Raw genomic sequence first — 24,164 nt, forward strand, 5'->3', positions numbered from 1 at the left:
TGGGTAGAAGCAAGAATGCCGCTAAACATCCTACAATGTAGGACAGCCCCCTCCAACAAAGAATTATCCTGCCCAGAATGTCAGTAATGCAAACCTGCTTTAAGGTGATCAGACTCCATCTCTTGCTCCTCTACTTTGCAATTCCAGGTAACTTCATAGTTCCTTCTCTAATCATCCCTCTTGCTATTGAAGAAACAGGAGTTTAATTTGCTAAATTGTGCTGAAGTTATTGCCTGATTGTCCAACAAACCATGGTGGCTTTATTAATTAGTATATCAGGATTCATTTAGAGAAGCAGAACCATTAGTATGTAGTCTGTCTATATGTAGGATTCATTACAGGGATTCAAGTATGGCTTTGGTTAAATAGTCTCTGGAAGGTTGTCTTCATATCTGTTGGTAGAGCTGGATGTCCACAGGGCAGGCAGTGGGGAAGGGAAGGTGGATAAAATGTGAGGGGAAGCAAGGACAAGATGGAGCCCATGAGGATGGACAGGAACCCGTGTCAGTTCTCACTGCCTCTAATGTTGAGGAAGTGGGTGTCCTGCAGCTGCTGGCCTTTGTTGCAGAGCTGAACACAAACCTGGCTCAGGAGTGTGAGAAGCTGTAGGAGGATCCAGGGGAAATTGTAGCAATTGCCAGTCCAACTGCTGCCCCACACCAGCAGGGTTGCTAGCAGACAAAGTACCTGCCCTGACCTTGCAAGCATCAACACAAACTAGCTGTTGCTTCAACTCAACCTTCCAGATCTTGCACAAAAGTCTCTTGTGGCTAACCAGAAATATTCAGGGAAGGGAATTCTGGGAAATGTAGTTTGGCCTAGCCAACTTGACATGTTACAAAGCCACAACCACTGGATCTGTATTTTTGAGAATGTGTTAGTGAAGGATGGGCCTAGAGTCCACACCTGTACAGGTTCACCAGTGCTGCATGGTCATGCTGAGTGGGGAGATTTTGAACTTTTTCCTTCAGAACAATAACATCACATCCAACATTAGGATTACCTACCTACTCAGTGTTATGATCAAAGGAAGTATTTTCTCAAACTTGATAAGAACTTCCATACTCTTCACTTCAAGTGCTAAAATTGGGATTGACATAAGAGCCCTCGAATGATAGTCAACTAATCTTCGACAAAGCAGGAAAGAATATCCAATGGGAAAAAGAAAGTCTCTTTAACAAATGGTATTGGGAAAACCAGACAGTGACATGGAGAAGAATGAAACTGGACCACTTTTGTACACAATACACAAATTTGAAATGGATGAAAGACCTAAATGTAAGACAGGAAACCATCAAAATCCTAGAGGAGAAAACAGGCAGCAACCTCTTTGACCTTGGCCACAGCAACTTCTTACTTAACATACCCCGTACCTCCAGAGGCAAGGGAAACAAAAGCAAAAGTGAACTCTTGGGAACTCATCAAGATAAAAAGCTTCTGCATAGCAAAGGAGACAACAAAAGCAAAAGGCAACCAATGGAATGGGAGAAGATATTTGCAAATGGTATATTGGATAAAGGGTTAGTATCCTAAATCTATAAAGAACTTATCAAACTCAACACCCAAAAAACAAATAATCCAGTTAAGAAATGGGCAGAAGACATGAATAGACACTTTTCCAAAGAAGACATCCAGATGGCTAACAGCTGCATGAAGAGGTGCTCAACGTCACTCATCATCAGGGAAATAAGTCAAACCACAATGAGATACCACTTCAAGCCTGTCAGAATGGCTAAAATTAACAACTGAGGAAATAACAGGTGTTGGTGAGGTTGTGAAGAAAGGGGAACCTTTGTGCACTGTCAGTGGGAATGCAAACTGGTACAGGCAATCTGGAAAGTAGTATGGAGGTTCCTCAAAAAATTAAAAATAAAACTACCCTATGGCCCAACAATTGCACTACTAGGTATTTATCCAAAGGATACAAAATACAAAAATACTGATTCAAAGGGGGCACATGCAACCCAGTGTTTATAGCAGCATTATCAACAATAGCATAATTATGGACAGAGCCCAAATGTCCATCCACTGATGGAATAGATAAGATGGGTATGTATGTATTTGTATGGGTATAGATATACTCATCTTCTTTGTATGTGTGTGTGTACATATATATATATATACACTAAGTCTTTTTTTTTTAAGATTTTATTTATGTATTTGACAGATAGCGAGCGTGGGAACACAAGCAGGGGGAGTGGGAGAGGGAGAAGCAGGCTCTCTGCCGAGCAGGGAGCCCGATATGGCGCTCGATCCCAGGACCCTGGGATCATGACCTGAGCCGAAGGCAGACGCTTAACGACTGAGCCACCCAGGTGCCCAATAAATTAGTCTTAAAAAAAAACAAAAAAAAAACAGAGGGCACTTGGGTGGCTCAGCAGGTTAAGCGTCTGTCTTCGGCTCAGGTCATGGTCCCGGGGATCTGGGATCGAGCCCCGCATCGGGCTCCAGCCTGATACACAGTGTACACACACTGTATATACATACACCACACAGAAAATAACTCTGATGAAAAAGAATGAAATCCTGCCATTTGTAACAACGTGGATGGAACTAGAATATATTATGCTAAGCAAAATAAGTCAGAGAAAACAATCAGATGATTTCACTCGTGGAATTTAAGAAACAACATCATGAACATAGGGGAAGGGAAGGAAACGTAAAATAAGATAAAAACAGCGGGAAATAATCCATAAGAGACTTAACTATAGAGAACAAACAGGGTTGCTGCAGGGGAGGTAGGAGAGGGGATGGGCTAAATGGCTGATAGGCACTTAGGCGGGCATTTGCTGGGATGAGCACACGGCTTGTATGTGGGGGATCAATTGCTGGATGCTCCTGAAAGCAGGGCTGCACTGGATGTTAACAAATTTGAATTTAAATTAAAAAAAAAAACAAAACTAAAAAGAGCCCTGCTATGAAAGGGATTAGAGAAGCCAGAGACATGAAAGGTCACATATTTTGTGGTTCCATTCACGTGAAACATCCAGAAAAGGTAAATCTGCAGAGACAAAAAGCAGATTTGGGGTGCCAGGGGCTGAGGAGGGTGGCCGGCAAGTGGGGAGTAACTGTTTAACGGGTATAGGGTTTACTTTCATCGGGAAGATAAAAATGTTTTGGAACTAGAGGTAGTGGGTATGAGTGTATTGTGAATGTACTGAATTGTTTACTTCTAAATGGCTATGTTATGTGAGTTTCACCTCAATTTTTTTTTTTTTTAATTTAAAAAGTGGATTAGAGTGGTGCCTCACGGGCTCAGTCTGTAGAGGGTGCAACTCTTGATCTCGGGGTCGAGAATTCAAGCCCCACATGCAATGTAGAGATTACTTTCAAAAAAAGTGGATTAGAGATTTGAGCTAGTTTTGATTTCTGATCTCAGTTTTGCCATTGCTATAATAAAATAGAGTTCTGAATATCACTGATTTCTTTCCCTGGCTTTATTGAAGTATAATTGTATAAAATAAAAAATAAAAATTATGGATATTTAAGGCATACAACATGATGATATATGTTGTGAAATGATTACCACAGTTCAGTTAATTAATACATCTGTCATCTCATATAATTACCTTTTATGTATGTGGTGAGTACATTTAAAATCTACTCTTAGCAAATTTCAAGTATATAGTATAATTAACTATAGTCACTATGGTGTACATTAGATCCCCAGAACTTACTCATCTTACTCATCAGTATCTTGAATACAAAAGAAGGAGTTTGAAAAATAACTCCTTGACTAGTGCTGAGATCTGTATGATATTACAGTCTGGGAAAAATCTAGAAGTCTAGAATCTTCTGTTAGGAAAAGGAGGATCCCATACTTCCCTGTTTCTAGTGCTCCTAGAAGTAGTGGAAAGGGGCGCCTGGGTGGCTCAGTTGGTTGAGTGTCTGACTTGATTTCGGCTCAGGTCATGAACTCAGGGTCGTGAGATCAAGCCCTGTGTTGGGCTCCACACTCAGTGGGGAATCTGCTTGAGACTCTACCCCTCTCCCTCTGATCCTCCCCCCTCAAATAAATCCTTGGGGTGGGGGGGAAACTAGTGGAAAGAATTCCTGTCCTCATGAGGCAGGTCTGAAAATCTCTCTGTGGGGCTGGCCCCTTTAAGGCTCAGAGACTGAAGTAATCTGGTAGCTAAGGAGTCATAATGACAGCTTTCTTGGGTAATTCTCCCTGGAAATGTATTCTTACTCTCCAGGACCAGAAGTACTGAGGAGTAGTGCCACCTTCTCCTCACTTTGGTTGGTGAGAGATATATGTAAACGGGCTTATGTATCTCTGGCTTCATTTTCTAAAATCCAACTGTCCTTGCCCTAGGCAGGGGACCATGTTAGTTATTTTGGGCTCTTTCCTATCCTTTGGGGAACACAGAGTTTAGTGAAAAGAATTCTTCTGAAGTGTGGTGTACATGCCCAGTTCTATTTCTAAGGCTTAGGAGGGAGTGGAAGGGAGAAGGTCCTGGCTCACGAGCATCTGTGAAACCCACTGCTAATGTAAATGCATCTCTTGAAAATGTGCATGTAGCCTATGTGGAGGAACGTTACTTTGGATTTTTGTTCAGTTTTTTTGTGAATCCAGGTATTCCTGATCCATGGGCAGTCAGTGCATAGGAATCCTCCAGGACTCACACTGCAAGTACAGAATGTGGGAGGAGAGAGGTGCTGAAGCCCACCATCACAAGAGCCTGTGACTTGGGCACACACCCTCCTGCATAGACTCCCTCGTCTTCCAAGACAGGGAGCCAAACTGATTGGCATCTGTCACTGCAGGAGATGGTGGCTTAGAAATGGACATGCTAGGGGACCTTGAGTCCCTGCAGTTTGAGTATGGGATTCAAGAGGAAGATCGCAGCTGGCTGTATTTGCAGGGCCGTTCTCGAGGGCTGATGATCAAGGCCTGTGCCCATGCAACCTTCTTCTGCAAGCTACTCTGTAACTTGAGGTAAGCTAGGTCTCCAAGGTAGGGCAGATGGAGAAGAATCTCACCGGGGAGTATCCAAATGACTTAAACTTTCTATATTGGAGGATACCTTTGGCAGGGGGAGTGTCTTCCTACCTATTCCAACCCACAGTCAATCACTGTGGTCTGAAGGCACTGGGAAATGCATACCAGAGTCCGCTGGCTGTGGTTACATAACGAAGCACAGATTGTGGTGACTTCCTTTTGGTGGGTGGATTGATTAAATGATCATTCATTCACCCATTCACTCACTCACTGGGACCACCAGCTTGTCTTCCACAGCTACCAATGACTATCCTGTGGCTGTTGGCTGAAAATGAGGTTGGTTCTCCCTTTCTGGGCTAAGCTAATAGTGGAATTCTCCCTAACAGGAAAGCCACCTGAAACTCGGGGGGTCCTTTTCGTCAGCTGACTTGCATGAAACCCAAGGATACTGATTTGCAAAGAAGCTCAGTCTAGTCCTGACCTCTGGTGTCTTTATACAATGTGGCTTCAGACAAACAGGAAGTGTGTGAGAGCCAGGTGCCTAAGCCCAGACTCCTGGATTCTATAGGCTACTCCTGGAACATTGGTAGTGCTCCCCCGCCCCCAGACTACTTTTTTCTGAAATTAGATCAACTCCTGGATGGTGGGACCAGATCTGAATTGAACATATTACAGATATAGCAGATACACAAAGAGGCAGGCTGCTTTATAAGTCTGCTGATTAGTTGACTGATAAGAATACATAAACTTTCTGGTTGCATCCCAGATGAGTGGTGAGAAACCAAAATGTGAAATTTCTGGGAGGCATTTTATATTTGGGAGGATCAGGCACAGAGTAAATGCTTTCCTTTCAACCTAGAGAGAAGCTTTAAATAGAATGTGGCTTGTGATGTTTATATGGAAACTCCAGAGCTTAAGTCTAATTTTAACAGAAATAGAGAACAAATATAAGATTGTCATATAAAAACAGAAAACAATGCCTTATGTATTCAGAGGTCAGACTTTGTTCACCTTGGGCCAAGGATACACATCCAGAACCAACAGTAAGTGAGCCTCTGGAAAGAGTGGTCTCAAACCTTTGATCCTCAATTTCTCAGGTTTGTTTTCCCCTATATACCACTTCCTTTTATAAATCATATGTTTGAAAAAAGCTAAGTTACCTGGTTACCCAGATGTATGCAAAACTAAAATAGCAAAGCAGAAAGAGTAGGTATGTGGTAGAAGAGGGGTATGCTTATCATGATGGCAATGAAAACTGACAACTGTCTACACAGGAAGCAATGAAGCAACTGGCCCACAGTGTTCCAGGATGCTGCATAAACAGCAGTTCACAATGATAGTTTTGAGTCAAACAGTTAAATATTCAGACCTTGTGTTTAAGAAGGCAGGGAAATGCATGGTACATGTAACAACAACAAAATATGATCATTTAAAAATGTTTTAAACAAGTTTCAGTCCCTTGAAGTGGGACGCTTTACTTTGTGGAAAATTTGCTCAGGGGGAACATTTCATTCCCCAGCAATGCTGAGTAAGTGGCACCTAATTGGAATGCCTTATCTCTGGAGTACTTCAGGGGCCACCAGGCTGCCACATGAGGAAGTTAAAGCAGAGAACATCGGAGGTTGACAGTTAAGAAGAGCTACAGGGTTCATGTGTATTTATTTATGTGTTCTCCAGAGAATCATTCCATGAGAAGCAGACTTCCAGCTGTCCCTTGACTGGATTGCTTACTGGCATTCCCGATGATGATGAGTTAAAGGTGGGCATCATTGGAGGTGGTCACCTTGGGAAGCAACTGGCTCGTGTACTGCTTCAGCTTGTCCCCATCCCTGCTGAGAACCTGAGGATCTCCACTCGGAGGCCAGAGGCCCTGGGTGAGGAACAGTTTGTGGCAGAGAGGGATGTGGGTGTTGATGAGGCCATTTTGAAAGGGTCCCTTGAATAAGGAGTCCCTGCACGCAGCATACTGAGTTCTCTGCTTGCTAGCCCTGAAAGAAGCCAGAAAGATGTGTGTGTGTGTGTGTGTGTGTGTGTGTGTGTGTTTAAAGATTTATTTATTTATTTATTTATTTGAGAGAGATCACGTGCGTGCGAGTTGGGGAGGAGCAGAGGGCGAGGGAAAGAGAGAGAGAATCTCAAGCAGTCTTCCCACTAAGCACAGAGCCTAAAGCAGGGCTCCATCTCCTAATCCTGAGATCATGACCTGAGCTGAAATCAAGAGTCAGACGCTCAACCTACTGAGCCACCCAGGTGCCCCTTAATCACCATTTTAATATACCTTTTAAATTTTTCTTGTTTTAATATATTCTTTACTTATCACTAAAGAACTGAATATGTTTTATAGCTTTATTACCCATTCCTTTTTTTGAGTTCTTTTTGTCCAGTTTTTCTGTTGGAGTGCCTGACTGAATTTTTCTTTTTAATTTGCAAGCATTCTTTCTATATTAAACTTAAAAAAAATCTTACCATGTAAAACAAATTTCTCAGATTTCATCAATAGGACTAGTATATATGTTTCAATAAGGTGCATATATTCTTTGGAAAGCACTATATTTATTAATAATAAAATTACAGTTTTAGAACATCCCTGCATGTTGTGTAAGGAAGAAAGAATTCAAAATGCTTAGCATCAAGGTGCCTGGGTGGCTCAGTTGGTTAAGCGACTGCCTTCGGCTCAGGTCATGATCCTGGAGTCCCGGGATCGAGTTCTGCATCAGGCTCCCTGCTTGGCAGGGAGTCTGCTTCTCCCTCTGACCCTCCCCCCTCTCATGTGCTCTTTCTCTCTCATTCTTTCTCTCAAATAAATAAAGAAAATCTTAAAAAAAAATGCTTAGCATCAGATTATTATTATTAAAGATTTTGTTTATTTGACAGGGAGAGAGAGAGAAGAGAGCATGAGCTGGGGTGGAGGAGGGAGAGGGAGAAGCAGATTGCCTAGTGAGCAGGGATCCCAAAGCAGGGATCATGACCAGAGCCAAAGGCAGAGGCTTAACCGACTGAGCACCCAGGCGTCCCTTAGCATCAGATTCTATACAATTTTGAGAACAACCTGTGAAAGAAGTATGGACGTGCATGTTTTCTAAACTTCCTCTTTGTCCCATCCATCTTCTAGGTTTATGAGTGCCCAGATAACATCAGCGTCAAATGTTACATTATACCCTTGGTGGTTAAAATAAGAACTCACTTCTCCAATGTCTGTAATATTCTGTTTTCCAACAACCCTTAAAACATACTACCTTATGTGAGTTTACATTTTTACTTTTGAAATCCATATCGAATAAGTACAAATGATTAACTGCCAGTGACTGAATGTAAATACATGAGTCATCACATTTCTCTCAACGTTTAAAACTATCCTGTTAAAATAACAATAAGTTGCGGGCACCTGGGTGGCTCAGTTGGTTAAGCGACTGCCTTCGGCTCAGGTCATGATCCCAGACTCCCGGGATCGAGTTCCGCATCAGGCTCCCTGCTCAGCGAGGAGCCTGCTTCTCCCTCTGACCCTCCCCCGCCCATGTACTCTCTCTCTCTCATTCTCGCTCTTTCAAATAAATAAATATTTAAAAAAAAAAAAACTCTTGGGACTACACCAAAATAAAAAAAATAACAATAAGTTGCATATACTTTACTGAAACTGTAAGTATATCTTTCCAAACTCCTCCCAGCCTCTGCCCTATGTTCTTCCATTCTCTTAGCCTTTCCCACCAGCTCAAGCCATGTGATTTCTCAAAACCTCAGTTTCCTCATCTATAATATAGGAATAATACTAGTCTCAGAAGGTCCTTGTGGGGACTGACTTAGATAATGTATGTAAAGTACTTTGTACACTACCTGGCACATAATAAACCATCATTAAATTAGAGCAAGAAGGCTTCTTCCAGATTTTTTTCTTCCTAACCAACCAACCTGAAAAATTCTAGCATTTGGTCTAAAAGTAAGATAGGATGAATTATTATCTCCAGCACGGCTGCAGTGACACTAGCTTTTTTGATGATGGGGTTAGGGCGTGGCACATGTCTTTTAGAAGACGTCCGGAGGGGGTCTCTCTGATTCATGTGGAGAGAGGACTTGAGAAAAAGTCATTGTCATCCTCTCCCCACAGCTGATGTTTAGGTCAAACTCCTTTGTAATGTGATCTTTCTTTCTTCCTTTATCCCTCCCAGATGAGTTCCAGAAACTGGGAATCCAGTGTTTTTACCATAACCCTTATCTGGTGGACTGGGCCAACGTGCTGTTCCTCTGCTGCCTGCCCTCTCAGCTGCCTAATATCTGCCTAGAAATTCAAACCCGCCTGGAGAAAGGTTGCATCGTGTACAGCTTCGTGGCTGCCGTCCCAGTAGCCAGGTAGCCTATTAGGGTGAGTGGGAAGCTGGCAGAACTGCTCCATCCGCTCCTATCTGGATCCTCCACCCCAGCCCCCTGCCTCCCCCTTGGGGTCGGTCATTCCCAGTAATAAGGTGGAAGAGCAGCTTCATCTGCAACACCCAGCCAGCCTTTCTAATTGTGTCTTCCCCACTTCTCCATAAACAGCCCTTGTGGGTGGACTGTCTCCCTTGATGGGCAGATGGTTAGAACTGCAATGGAGCATTGCTTCCCACCACTTGAACCTGACTTGTGTTCCCCTTGTGCATCAGTGGGAAGTCAACACCATGAAAAGTGATTGACAGCATGTGTCAAATATTATTTTTGTACCCCTGCTGTCTAGCCTAGTGCCTGGCAAGAGACCACATTCACTAAGCATCAGGTAGACTGCCGAACAAGACAACGGTTAACTGGTGCCCTCAGTGCTGCCTGCACCCACGGTTGCCTCTGAGCGGCGCCGTGCAGGGCAGGAAGTCGCAGGGTGGAGGGGAGGGGGTTGGATGCGATCCAACACAGTGGGTCATGGAGTGGTTTATGGGAGTACTGGCTCTGCACTCCCTGTCTTGGGTGCTTTCCTTTCAGGTTGAAACTCCTACTGAACCACACCAATATCTTGCGGCCTCAGTATCAGTGTGTTGAAAATTTTGTCAACATCTGGGGGGCCAACAAGGACATCACAGCTGCCCTCCAAGATCCTGTGATTCTTCAGGCTACCTGTCCCTACAGTCCTGCTGGTACTGGCTTGCCATGTTTTTGGCATTCTTTTAAAAGTTACTTTCTTCTTGGCCTGGTGCTATTTTATAATCCCAGTGTGTGTGTGTGTTGTGTCTTGGGTATGTGTGTAGGGGGCGTACAGGCTGGACATATTCGCAGCTATTTAGGTTTTTTGTTTTGTTTTTAAAGATCTTACTTATTTGTTTAAGAGAGCGCACACATGAGCAGGGGGAGCAGCAGAGGGAGAGGGAGAAGCAAGCTCCCTACAGAGCAGGGAACCCGAGTGGGGGTTTGATCCCAGGACCCCGGGATCATGACCTGAGCCAAAGGCAGACACTCAACCAATTCAGTCACCCAGGCACCCCCAGCTATTTAGGTTTTGAATGGGAGCAGTTTTGGTGGCAAAAAGCCAGCCTTCTTTAGGGAAAGCAGAGAAGTCTGAGCACTTAGACCTGTTAAGGCTAAACTAGAAACAGCCAGAGGTAAGAGCCTATTTAAACAAGAGGATGTGATGTCTGGCACTACATGGCTTTTCCCTGCTCTAATCTTGTATTTTTCCCTGGTCTCTTCTCCTTATTGGAAGGATCATTCTAGAGATTTCGAGGATGCTTTTGCCATTAGCAATGTTTACATTAGTCATACCTGTCCTCCTAGGGTAGGGGTAACACACAATTTGTTATAAAGGGCACAATTAGGGCTCTTGGCTTACAAAGAGGAGTGTTTGCTTATCTTCAGGTTCTTTCTTACGACCAACCTATCTTGAAAAAAAGGTGGTTGTTCACTGCCTGGGGGTTGTCGTTGTCCTATATTCTAGGCAAACCCTTTTGGTGGTGCTAACTGGTATTTCCCTCCCCATTAATGTGTAGGGGGAATAATCCTCAATATCAAGTGGTTGGAGGGAGTGTTATACGCGGTCCTAAACATCTGCACCGCAAGGGACATGCCTCACTTACAAGTGCTGCAGCTTCTGAATGAACTGTTACTCTCTGTGCACTTTGAAGACTGTGAGAAAGATGGAGCATCTTGCCCCAAATTTCAATTACATGATTTTGTCAGCCAAATCTATAGCAAGAACCTATCTCAGCGAAGGTAAGGCATCAGACAGCTGGCTATTCTAATTTCTCCTGCACTGTTGTCTTAGCAGGTGCTTTTTCTCTCTTTTTTTCCTTTCATATAATCTTAAAATTTTATAAAAATAATACATTCTTGGGTTTTTTTTTTTAAAGATTTTATTTCTTTGACAGAGAGAGACATAGCGAGAGAGGGAACACCAGCAGGGGGAGCAGGAGAGGGAGAAGCAGGCTTCCCGCAAAGCAGGGAGCCCTGACGCAGGGCTTGATCCCAGGACCCTGGGATCATGACCTGAGCCGAAGGCAGACGCCTAATGACTGAGCCACCCAGGCGCCCCAAATTCTTGTTTTTTTAAAAAGGTTTTATTGATCTGAGGGAGAAAGAGAGAGTGAGAGGGAGAGAGAGAGAGAGAGAGTGCACATGAGCAGGGGGGGAGGGCAGAGGGAGAAGCAGGCTTCCCGCTGAGCAGGGAGCCTGATGCGGGGCTCGGTCCCAGAACCCTGGGATCATGACCTGAGCCGAAGGCAGTTGCTTAACCAACTGAGCCACCCAGGTGCCCCCAAAATAATACATTCTTGTAAAAAATCCAACTAGTGGAAAAGTGAAAGCCCTCCTTTGTCCCCCAAATACCATTTGGTTTTTATATTTTATCTTTTTATCTATACATTTTAGAAACATGCAGACTGTGTATACTGATTTTTCACTTGCTACGTTATAGACACCGTTCTATGTCCGTACAATCATATCTACTTCATTTATGAGCAACTGCATAGGTATCTGTTGGATACATTAATTATTTCATTAAATTTATTCATCTTATTCCTTCTTGATGGCGATGTAGTTTTCCCATCTCCCAAATTCTGAATACGGGGCTGCCACTGAACATTCTCGTACTTACTTTGCACACCTGTACCAATAATTCTCTCGGAGGAACATCTAGAAGAATGTTCTAGAAGGATATTTCTGGTCAGAGGTTATATATATTTTACGTTTGATAGGTATTCCCAAGTTGCTTATCGAAAACGTGGTGCTCATTTACATTTCCACCAGTAGTGCATGAGTGCACCATTTCTCTACAGCTTGATTACTTGATCAATCTTTTTAAACTTTGGTGATCTAATAGGGAAAAATCGTTGCCCTTGTTACCAGTTACCAGTGATTTCCATGCCACGAAATTCACTGGTCACATTTTATTTTATTTTATTCTATTTATTTTAAGATTTTATTTTATTTATTTATTTATTATTTTATTTTATTTTATTTACCTTATTTATTTTTTATTTTGAGAGAGGGAGCGCGCACCAGTGAGGGAAGGAGCAGAGGGACAGGGAGAGAGAGAATCCCAAGCAGACTCCCCGCTGAGTGCGGAGCCCGATGTGGGGCTCAATCTCAGGACCCTGAGATCGTGACCTGAGCCGAAATCAAGAGTTTGACGTTCAACTGACAGAGCCCCCCAGGTGCCCCCACTGGATACTTTTTAATCCTTTTCTTCCTTGGCTATTGAACATTCCATCCTCCTTGAAGCAATCTCTTCTCTTGACTTTCCTGCTACCCTCACATTCTCCTCATTTTATTCCTGTCTCTCTAGCTCCTCCTTTGCCAGCAGCTTTTCTTTTGCCTCCTCCGATGTCTGGGAGTTTTCAGGGCTCTGTCCTAGGCCTTCTTCGCTTGCCGCTCTGCACTGTGTTCACGGCTGTGCTCTTCCACTTCAGGGACTTCGGGTGCTATCTTTACACCAACAGCGTACGACTCTGTGTCTCTAGTCTAGATGTCAGCTTGAAACCCGGGGAAGCTTGTGGTCACCATCTCCCCTCAAACTCAACAGTCCAGAAGCATACCTGCTCTCCTACCTGCTCTGCTGGTGTTTCTCACCTAATTACATGCTCTTCTGCCAAGCTGTTCAAGCCAGAACTAGGGAAGTGATCCTTGATTCTCTCTTATCTGTATTCTAATTAATCACCAATGGCCTGTGAAGCACTTTCCGTTTGGGGATTTTCCTTCCCCCTTAGCCTGTGATTCCTTTCTCTCTTGAATGTTGGATCTCTTTTTCCTGGCTCCCTCTTCCCCTGGCACGGTTTTTTCTTTCATAGTGGTGGCTCATATCCTCCTCCAATAGCTTCCTTAGGAAAGAATGCATAGGAAGTAACTTAAAGAGACTATGTCTGAAAATGTTTTTATTTTAACCTAATATTTTATTGAGAACATAGCCAGGTATAGAATTCTAGGTTAGAAGTGATTTTCCCTCAGAATTTTAAAGGCATTGCTTCATTGTCTTACAGACAGAGCTGCTATTGAGAGGTACAGTGCCATTCTAACTCTTGAATTCATCCTTTGAAATCTGTTTCTTTTCTCTCTGGACGCTTGTAGGATCTTTTGACCTTAGTATCCTGAAATTTTATGATGTGTCATGATGTGCGTCTGTTTTATTTTATTTATTTTTCATGTGGGTCTGTTTTAACTCACTGTGTTGGGCATAGGGTGAGCCTTTCCTTCCCCCTCCGACCCTTAATTTAAAAAAATTTTGTGAAATATAACACATACACAGAAAAGTACATATCCCATAAATACATAAGTATCCAGTTTAATAAACTATTGTAAAGGAAATACCCATGTAACTGATACCCATAAAAGAAACAACATTCAGTAGTCCTTTTCAATCTGAATGTTAAGTTCTCCAATTTTCTCCAATAATTTTGTCTCCTTGCCTGTTTTCTTTCTTCTTTTTCTAAATATTTTATTAGTCCAGTGTTGGACCTCCTGGACTGGTACTCTGATTTTATCTTTCCTCCTTTTTTTTTTTTTTAAAGATTTTATTTTATTATTTATTTGAGAGAGAGAGAATGAGAGATAGAGAGCACGAGAGGGAAGAGGGTCAGAGGGAGAAGCAGACTCCCCGCAGAGCAGGGAGCCTGATGTGGGACTCGATCCCGGGACTCCAGGATCATGACCTGAGCTGAAGGCAGTTGCTTAACCAACTGAGCCACCCAGGCGCCCTCTTTCCTCCTTTTTAAAAAAGGGTATTATTTATTTGAGAGAGAGCACAAGCAATGGGGAGGGGCAAAGGGAGAGGGAGAAGCAAACTCCCCGCTGAGCAGGGAGTCAACACAGGGCTCAATCCCACAACCCCAAGACTATGACCCAAGCTGAAACCACGAGTCAGATGCCCAACTGACTGAGCCACCCAGGTGCCCCTATTTTGAATATTTTCTTTTTTTTTTTAATATTTTATTTATTTATTTGAGAGAGAGCAAAAGTGTGAGAGGTCACAGAGGAAGAGGAAGAAGCCAACTTGCCACTGAGCGCCAGATTCAGGGCTCTAAGGACCCTGAGATCATGACCTGAGATGAAGGCAGACGCTTAGCATTTACTGGACTGAGCCACCCAGGGGCCCCTATTTTGAATATTTTCAAAGATTTTTGAAGAATCTCCAAATATTCAGGGGCGCCTGGGTGGCTCAGTCGTTAAGTGCCTGCCTTTGGCTCAGGTCATGATCCCAGGGTCCTGGGATCGAGCCCCACATCGAGCCCCACATTGGGCTCCCTGCTCAGCAGGAAGCCTGCTTCCCCCTCTCCCACTCCCCCTGCTTGTGTTCCCTCTCTCATTGTGTCTCTCTCTGTCAAATAAATAAAATCTTTTTTTTAAAAAAAAAGAGTCTCCAAATATTCCTTTTTTATGTAGCATACTGTTGTCATTTCATTATGCAATACCATCTCTTATCCCTTTGAGAATGTAAATGAGAGAATTTTTTTTCTTTGAGAAGTCTGTTTCCTTCAGGTTGTTTACTGATCATTTGTTTTGGTGTCTATCATTCATTTGAGAAGTTTTATTCAAGTATATGGAGAATTTTGCTCATATTTAAGATCCCAGTACTAGAAAGTTGCTTGGAAACTCTGCAGTCAAATGTTCTCCCCCTGAGGTATCCCCCTTTTGGAAACTCTGTTTGCGCTACTGTGGTCTTTTCTACAGAGTGATTTGATCGGCTGTTTCCTTGGAAAACCTTGAATATTGATATCTTTAAGTCTTTGGGACCCAACTTGGGGAAAGAAAGCTGTGTATGTGTGTAAGAAGAGGGGTGGTCTTATCACTAGATTTTTTTTTTTTTTTTTACTTTCTTCCCCCTCTATTCAACAAATCCTTTCCTTCAACAGTGCCTATTGTTCCCCTGTCCAGAGACTCTCTATTTAACCCTTCCAGAAAATAAATAAATAAATCGGGGGAGGAGGGACAGTCTCCTGACTGTAAAGCATTGGGTAGGGTGCTGTGAGGGTCTCTATCCCTTTTAAGATTTTCAACCCATCATCCTATTTTTAGTCCCATCACACTTCCAATTCCTGATGTGCTTCCTGAGTCTTTTGCGGGTGTTATGATGTAAATGGACTGTGTCTTGGTTTTCCCTATTGCTGACTTCAGATTCAGCTCAGTGTTATCATTTGTCCATATTTTTTCCAACTTCCAACTTGTTGCTCTTGTGTTCTCTCTTATTCTCATTTTAAATTCTTTGCCTATTTTTCTTTTGGATTGTTTGCTTTTATTTGTTTTTTTTTTTTTAAAGATTGTATTTATTTATTCATGACAGACAGAGAGAGAGAGAGAGAAGCAGAGGGAGAAGCAGGCCCCCAAGGAGCAGGGAGCCCGATGCGGGACTCAATCCCAGGACCCTGGGATCAGGACCTGAGCCGAAGGCAGACGCTTAACCATCTGAGCCACCCAGGTGCCCTATTTGTTGTTTTATAAAAGGTTTTTAGGGGCGCCTGGGTTGGCTCAGTCATTAAGCGTCTGCCTTCGGCTCAGGTCCTGATCCTAGGGTCCTGGGATCGAGCCCCGCATCGGGAACCCTGCTCCGCGGGAAGCCTGCTTCTCCCTCTCCCACTCCCCCTGCTTGTGTTCCCTCTCTCGCTGTGTCTCTCTCTGTCAAATAAATAAAATCTTTAAAAAAAAGAAAAAGGTTTTTCGTAGGAATATGTTATGTATATTGGAAATAATTTTCATATTTCTCTTTTTGGTAACTTTTGCTGTTCAGGTATTCTAATTTTTGTAGTCAAAATTGTCAAATTACTTCTCTATGGCTTTAGGGTTTCAAATCATACTTATTAAGAACCTCTTCATCTGGGGCGCCTGGGTGACTCAGTCGTTAAGCGTCTGCCTTCGGCTCGGGTCATGATCCCGGGGTCCTGGGATCGAGCCCCGCATCAAGCCCCGCATCGAGTCCCGCATCGGGCTCCCTGCTCTGCTGGAAGCCTGCTTCTCCCTCTCCCACTCCCCTGCTTGTGTTCCCTCTCTGGCTGTGTCTCTCTCTGTCAAATAAATAAAAATAAGATCTTAAAAAAAAAGAACCTCTTCATCTTAAGATATTCTGTATTTTCTTCTAGTAATTTATTTTTTAAATATTTAAATCTTTAATCAGTTTGGGATTTTTAATATCTTCTATTCATTTTGGAAAGCCAGTTGTCCTAACATTGTTTATAGAGTAGCCATTTCTTTTCCTACCAATTTGAAATAAGATTTTTATCATTTGCTAAACTGCAAGATATTCGTGGGCATATTTTTGGACTGTATTCTGAACTGTGGACCTATTTTTCTATTCCCATACTATGATTAATTACTGTAATGTGTATCTATATTTTGGTATCTGGTACACCAAGTCCTTTTTAATATTATTTTCCAGAATCTTAATCCTTCTTATACATTTATTCTTCATGTGAATTTTTTAAAAAAGATTTTATTTATTTATTTGAGAAACAGAGCATGGGGGGGAGGGGCAGAGAGAGAGGGACAAGCAACTCCCCACTGAGCATGGACCCTGACTCGGGGCTGGATCCCAGGACTCCAAGATCATGACCTGAGCCAAAGTCAGACACTTAACTGACTGAGTCACCCAGCCGCCCCCTTCATGTGAATTTTTGAAAAAATGACATGAAAAATTAGAAAAGTAACAAATGTTTGTAGTAAATAGGGTATCAACTAAAATGTACCAAACCGAAAGTGAAGGTACCTGCCTCAAATCCCCTTCTCCAGAGGTAACTACTATTAATATATGCTGTGACAAATGAACTTGAAAATAGGCTATGTTTTTAGTGTTAAATCGCTGAGTAGGATGTTTGCTCTTGGCTTCTGGCGCTATTTATCAAGTTGAAAATGAAAAAGGAGTGATAGAATATCATCATTTTGTGACCTCTAATGAAATAATGAATCTAGGCAACATTAGGTGAAAAGTTGATGGGGGAACTTCAGAATGAATAGATCAGACTGAATATATTAATCAGTCTTAACACTGAAGAAGGAGAGACAATGTGTTTCTGGATAAAAATAGACACAAATTAAAAAAAATAGAAACAGATGAGATATTCCTATAAAAAAAGTCAAACCTGAATTTGATCAAATCTATAGATATAAATTCAAGAGACAGGAAGGTGTTAAATGACCATGAGATATAATCAGCAAAATCCAGAATATGGGAAACTTTAGAGGATAAACAACACAATTTCTTCAACAAATAAACTGCAAGAGAGAAAAAAAGGAAGGGGAACTTACAGATTTTTTTTAAATGTTTTATTTATTTATTCATGAGAGTGAGAGAGAGAGAGAGAGGCAGAGGCAGAGGGAGAAGCAGGCTCCCACCTAGCAGGGAGCCTGATGCGGGACTCGATCCTAGGACCCTGGGATCATGACCTGAGCCGAAGGCAGACGCTTAACCATCTGAGCCACCCAGGTGCCCCAGAGCTTATAGATTAAAAAAAAGACTTAAGGGGCGCCTAGGTGGCTCAGTCGTTAAGCGTCTGCCTTCGGCTCAGGTCATGATCCCAGGGTCCTGGGATTGAGCCCCACATCGGGCTCCCTGCTTGGCAGGGAGCCTGCTTCTCCCTCTCCCACTCCCCCTGCTTGTGTTCGCTCTCTCTCTGTGTCTCTCTCTGTCAAATAAATAAATAAAATCTTTAAAAAAAAAAAAAAGACTTAAAAGTCACATTAACCAGGTGCCTGGGTGGCTCAGTTGGTTAAGCAACTGCCTTTGGCTCGGGTCATGGTCTCGGGGTCCTTGGATCTAGCCCTGCACTGGGATTCCTGCTCAGCAGAGAGTCTGCTTCTCCCTCTGCCTCTCCCCCATCCCCCCTGCTTGTGTACGCATGCTCTCTCTCTCTCTCAAATAAATAAATAAAATCTTTAAAAAAGAAAAGTCACATTAACCAAAATGTATGTGTAGACTGGGTTTCATATCTCTCCCTTCCTTTAATTAATGTTGTAAACAACATAGATTTCCTAATATTAAGCTTTCGTTGCATTCTTAAACTCTACCTAATAATACACTTCCAGATCGGTTTTGCTTGTATTTTATTTATGACATGTATATCATACTCAAAATTGGTCTGTAGTTTTCAAATTTGGTATCAATATTGTGTTAATGTTATAGAATTAGGAAGTCTTTATGTTCTGGAACAGAACAGAGGAATTATAGATTTCTTGAAGATCTGACAGAACTTTACTGTAGATCTCTCTAGTCCAAATATCTTGCGGGGGAAGTTGCAATTTGACTATCTTTTCAGTTTTTCCAGTTTATGATCTGTTCAGGTTTACTACTTCTTGAGTCAACTTTGGTAATTGGTATTTTTCTAGCAAAAATATTTCATTTTTATCTGGATTTCAAATTTGATGGCCTATGATTATACTTGTATTTTAAAAATCTCATCAGATTATATCTCATTTTGCATTTCTAAGATTGTATATGTGTTTTAATTTTTTTTCTTGGTTATATTTGATAGCAGCTTGTCTATTTTATCACTCTTTTAAAAATAATCATTTTATAGTTTTATCAATTCCTACTGGCCAACTTTTTAATTCAAATATTTCTACTTTTTAATAATTAGTTCCTTCCTCTTTTCTTTTGCGTTATTTTGTAGCTCTTTTTCTTAGCTTCTTGAATTGAATATTTATGGCTCATTTAATTTCAATCACATTATTAATATAAAAATAGTAAGAGCTAAGAATGCTCAGCTAACCTCTTCAGCTATGTGCTATTGGTCTTTAAAAGAATGATGACCTTGTTGGGCACAAAGTTCCTGTGTTAGTCAAATCCACTATATCCTTGCTACTCAGACTAGCTGGGATCCTTGCCATCACCTGGGAATTTGTTTAGAAACACAGAATCTGGGGCCTCACCGCAGATATATGGAATCAGAATCTGCATTTTTACAAAATCCCAAGTGATAACCACATTAAAGTTGGAAAAGTGCTGCTCTACATTCTTTTCCATCAGATCATTTGTTAGAGTGAGAGGCATGACATATTAGCATTTCCACTCTGATTGTAGTTTCTCACATTCTCTTTATATTTTTAGTAATCTTTGCTAAGTTTGAAGCCATATCATCAGCCCCATCCCCACTCTTTTAAAAAAACAACTTTTTAGGGCGCCTGGGTGGCTCAGACGGTTAAGCGTCTGCCTTCGGCTCAGGTCATGATCCCAGGTTCCTGGGATCGAGTCCCGCATCGGGCTCCCGGCTCAGTGGGGAAGCCTGCTTCTCCCTCTGCTTCTCTCTCTCTCTCTCTCTCATGAATAAATAAATAAAATCTTTAAAAAAAAAAAACCAACTTTTAAAAAAAGATTTATTTATTGCGGTGCCTGGGTAGTTCAGTCGGTTAAGCCTCTGCCTTTAGATCACATCATGATCCCAAGGTCCTGGGATTGAGCCCTGCACTGGGTTCCCTGCTCAGCGGGGAGTCTGCTTCTCCCTCTCCCTCTGCTGTTCCTCCTGCTTGTGCTCTCTGGCTCTCTCTCTCTCTGTCAAACAAACAAACAAATAAATAAACAAAATCTTTAAAAAATAAATAAGTAAAAGATTTATTCATTTATTTTAGAGAGCAGGGGAAGGGGCAGAGGGAGAGGGAGAGAGAGAATCCTCATGCAGACTCTGCACTGAATGCAGAGCCCGACTCAGGGCTCCATCCCAGGACCCAGAAATCATGACCTGAGCAGAAAGCAAGAGTTGGCTGCCCAACTGACTGAGCCACCCAGGCACTCCCCAAAAAACTTTTATTTTGAGATAATTTACATGCAGTTGTTTTTTTTTTATTAGTTTAAGACATAGAATTTAGTGATTCATCAGTTGCATATAACACCCAGTGCTCATTACATCAAGTGCCCTCCTTAATGCCCATCACCTAATTATCCCTTCCCCCCAGCCCCCACCCCTCCAGCAATCCTGTTTCCTAGAGTTTATTGTCTCTTATGGTTTGCCTCCCTCTCAATTTTCATCTTATTTTATTTTTCGCTTTCCCTATGTTCATTTGTTTTGTTTCTTAAATTCCACATATGAGTGGAATCATTCACATGCAGTTTTTAAAAATAATACAAAGAAATTCCATGTACCCATTTATCTACTTTCCCCCAATGTACAAATTTTAGTACAAATATCTCTACATGGATATGATAAAACTATAATAGAATACTACAACCGAGATAATGCCACTGATATAGTCAAGATCTAGAACAGATCTATCACTGAGTGATCCTTCATATTGGCCATCTCCTCAACTTGGCAATTGTTAATCTGTTTTCCATTTCCATATTTTGTCATTTCCAGAATGTTATATAAATGGAATTATAGAGTATGTAACCTTTTGGGATTGGCTTTTTTCATTCAGCGTAAATCTCTGGAGATTCATCCAAGTTGCTGTGTATATTAATAGTTTATTCCTTCTTATTGCTGAGTAGTATTCATAGCATGGATATACCATACTTTAATCATTCATCCATTGAAGGACTCCTGAGTGGTTTCCAATTTTTGGCTGTTTTGTTTTTGTTTTTGTTTTTCAGCTTTTGGCTATTATGAATAGAGTGCTATGAACATTCATGTACAGGTTTTTTGTGAACATAAATTTTCATTTCTCTGGGACAAATGCTCATGATTACAATTCCTAGGTCATTTGGTAGTTGTATGCTTTTTGTTTTGTTTTGTTTTTTTAAGACATTGCCAAAGTGTTTTTCAGAGTGGTTGTACTGTTATACATTATCACTAGCAATGTATAATCCAGTTTCTCTGCATCCTCACCAGCATTTGGTGTTGTAATTAATTTTTATCTTACCATTACATCTGTAGATCAATTTATGGAGAATTGACATCGTTATTATGTTGAGTTTTCCCATCCATGAACACAGTATGTCTCTCCATTTATTTAGATCTTCTTTATTTCATCAGCATTTTGTAGTTTTCAGTTATATAAGTCTTTTTGTGTGTGTGTGTGTGGTAAAGGTTCATTTATTTATTTGAGAAAGAGAGCACGAGCATGAGCTGGAGGGGTAAGGGGAAGGGAGAGAGAATCTCAAGCAGACTCTGTCTTGAGCACAGAGCTGGATGCCGGGCTCAATCTCACAACCCCCAGGTCATGACCTGAGCCAAAACCAAGAGTTGGCCACTTTTAACCAACTATGCCAACCCAGGTGCCCCAGTATGCAAGTCATATATGTTTTGTTAGATTTACATCCAAGTATTCCTCTTGTATGTGTGTGAATGGAATTGCATTTTTAATTTTAGTGCCCAAGAGTTCATTGCCTATATATATATATATATATATATATATATATATATATATATATATAGAATTGGTTTTTGTATTATTTCCTGTGACTTTGCTGAACTCATTTATTAGTTCTGGGACATTCTGTTTGTAGATTCCTTGGGATTTTCTACATAAACAATCATGTCACATATAAATAGGGACAGATTCATTTTGTCTTTCCAATCTGTATACTTTTTTCCCCCTTTCTTGCATTATTGCATGGTCTACAACTTCCAGGACTATGTTAAATAAGAAGGGTGAGAACAGATATTCTTGCTTTTACTCTGATCTTTTTAACACTGTAACAATCCTATGTCTTAATACTTTTTAACTTGAATTGACTTGAGTAATACTTAACATTGCTCTGTTTTTATTTGCATATTAACTTCTACTTCTTTCTCTATACAACTGAAGAGGATATCTTAAAAGAAATGAGATCTTTTCTATTTTTTTTAAGTTTTATTTATTTATTTGACAGAGAGAGAGATAGTGAGAGCAGGAACACAAGCAGGGGGAGTGGGAGAGGGAGAAGCAGGCTTCCCACTGAGCAGGGAGCCCAGTGTGGGGCTCAATTCCAGGGTTCTGGAATCATGACCTGAGCCAAAGGCAGAAGCTTAATGACTGAGCCATCCAGGTGCCCCAGATCTTTTCTTTTTTAAAAAAAAGATTTATTTATTTTAGAAAGAGAGCACGCACTGGGGCAGGGGCAGAGGGAGAGGAAGAGAATCCCAATCAGACTCCCCACTGGGCATGGAGCCCGATATAAGGCTCAATCTCATGACCCTGAGTGAAAACCAAGAGTCAGACACTTAACTGGCTGTACCACTCAGGTGTTCCAGATCTTTTCTATTCCTAATGTCCATGATCCTCTTATGTATGCTATTTTCTTTCTCTTTTTTTTTTTTTTTAAAGAGAGAGAGTCCGCACACAAGCAGGGGGGAGGGGCAGAGGGAGAGAGAGAATCTTAAGCAGGCTCCACACCCAGCACAGTGACCGACAGAGGGCTTGATCTCTTGACCCTGAGATCATGACCTGAGCTGAAACCAAGAGTCCATTGCTTAACCTGCTGAGCCATCCAGGTGTCCCTTATATATTCTATTTCTAAATTCAAGGGAAATACACTGAAAAGGATGTCAATGTCATTATTATCATTCTTTAATTATGAATTCCCTCCCAAATGCACTTAGAAAAATGCGCATATGTGCAAAACGCATCACAAGTACAATTAAATCCACATAGTGAATAGTTGTAGCTGAATGTTGATGAATTTTAGTTTGATATTTCCAAGTGTTGGAAAACTTTCTTTAAAGGAAATGTTCCACAGCCAAATCAGAAGTATTAAACAGACATAAAAAAGTAACAGAATTTTTTTCCCCCACCCCAGGCCTTTCCCCTGGTTTGATCTGACTGCTGTGCAACTCAAGGAAACACCCTTTGGTCAGCATCTCTCAGCCAGTACTGCTCTCCAGGACCACCTTACCTATCGATACTGTGATTCATTTGGTATCTCCCTACCCCAAGGACAGCAGCCAGGGGTTTCCACAAGGCTATGACTCTCAATAAGAGAAGAGACCTCGGGAATCAGAATTTTTTTCCCTCCACAATGCTTGTACCCTGATTATCACAATTGACACTGGGAGTCATGTGAGTGTACTGTGTTTGCCACATGTTTGGGCATTAAGGAATTAGAAAATTGTACTAATGTCTTTAACATATAGAATAAAACAAGAGGTCTTTTACATCAGTTTATTTGGGTATGTCTGGCTTTTTGGAAGCAACCAAATGAAACTGTATAACCTGACACACTTAAGTAAGCTCCTTCCTGAGGAAAGCCATGTTAATATAAATTATCTTTCTTCTAAAAGCTAAATTCAAGAAGTTATGTCATTATTAGACAGTACATACTGCAGCTTGTTTTCCTGTAGCAGTGTGTAGCTGACAAATGATACAGCTTGATTTTCCTACCATTTTGGATAAAGAAATAAAATGTGGTAAACAATGTTAATTATGACTCCTTTCATGTTTATTTCAGCTATATATGACTGTCCTGGAACTATCTTATTTAAAGCTGTTCCCATTTAAACCATTTTTATTTTTATTTTAAATAGGTAAGAAAGTATTTCTTGACAAAGAAAAAAATAGCTCATCTCAAATTGTTGGACACTTGGAGAGTCAGGATCCTTTCTTCTGAGGTCTCTTTAGGCAATTTACATAGAAATGCTTCCCAATGGTACCCTAGCTGCCCCTCACCCATTTAAACCATTTTATTTTATTTTATGTTAAGATTTTATTTATTTATTTGACAGAGAGAGAGACAGAGAGAGAGGGAACACAAGCAGGGGGAGTGGGAGAGGGAGAAGCAGGCTTCCCGCTGAGCCGGGAGCCCGATGCAGGGCTCGATCCCAGGACCCTGGGATCATGACCTGAGCTGAAGGCAGACGCTTAACGACTGAGCCACCCAGGTGCCCCCATTTAAAACATTTTAAACCATAAAACCATTTTTACAAATAGCTGGCATTTATATTAA

The 24,164-nt window shown here is 41.5% G+C and overlaps 1 protein-coding gene across 1 annotated transcript; it reads left to right on the forward strand.

Annotated features, from left to right (window-relative positions):
- Positions 1-4,613: 4,613 nt before the first annotated feature.
- Positions 4,614-23,642, forward strand: NOXRED1 (NADP dependent oxidoreductase domain containing 1). Its single transcript, XM_028099677.1, has 6 exons — positions 4,614-4,939; positions 6,620-6,816; positions 9,106-9,286; positions 9,887-10,038; positions 10,885-11,107; positions 23,022-23,642. The coding sequence occupies exons 1-6, from the start codon at positions 4,785-4,787 to the stop codon at positions 23,188-23,190; spliced, it is 1,077 nt and encodes a 358-aa protein (XP_027955478.1). The 5' UTR covers positions 4,614-4,784; the 3' UTR covers positions 23,191-23,642.
- The last annotated feature ends 522 nt before the right edge of the window (positions 23,643-24,164 follow it).

The sequence above is a fragment of the Eumetopias jubatus genome, unplaced genomic scaffold (assembly GCF_037043125.1).
Source record: "Eumetopias jubatus isolate StellerSeaLion01/CBP00866 unplaced genomic scaffold, mEumJub1_p1.0 scaffold_7, whole genome shotgun sequence".
NCBI classification, from domain to species: Eukaryota; Metazoa; Chordata; class Mammalia; order Carnivora; family Otariidae; genus Eumetopias; species Eumetopias jubatus.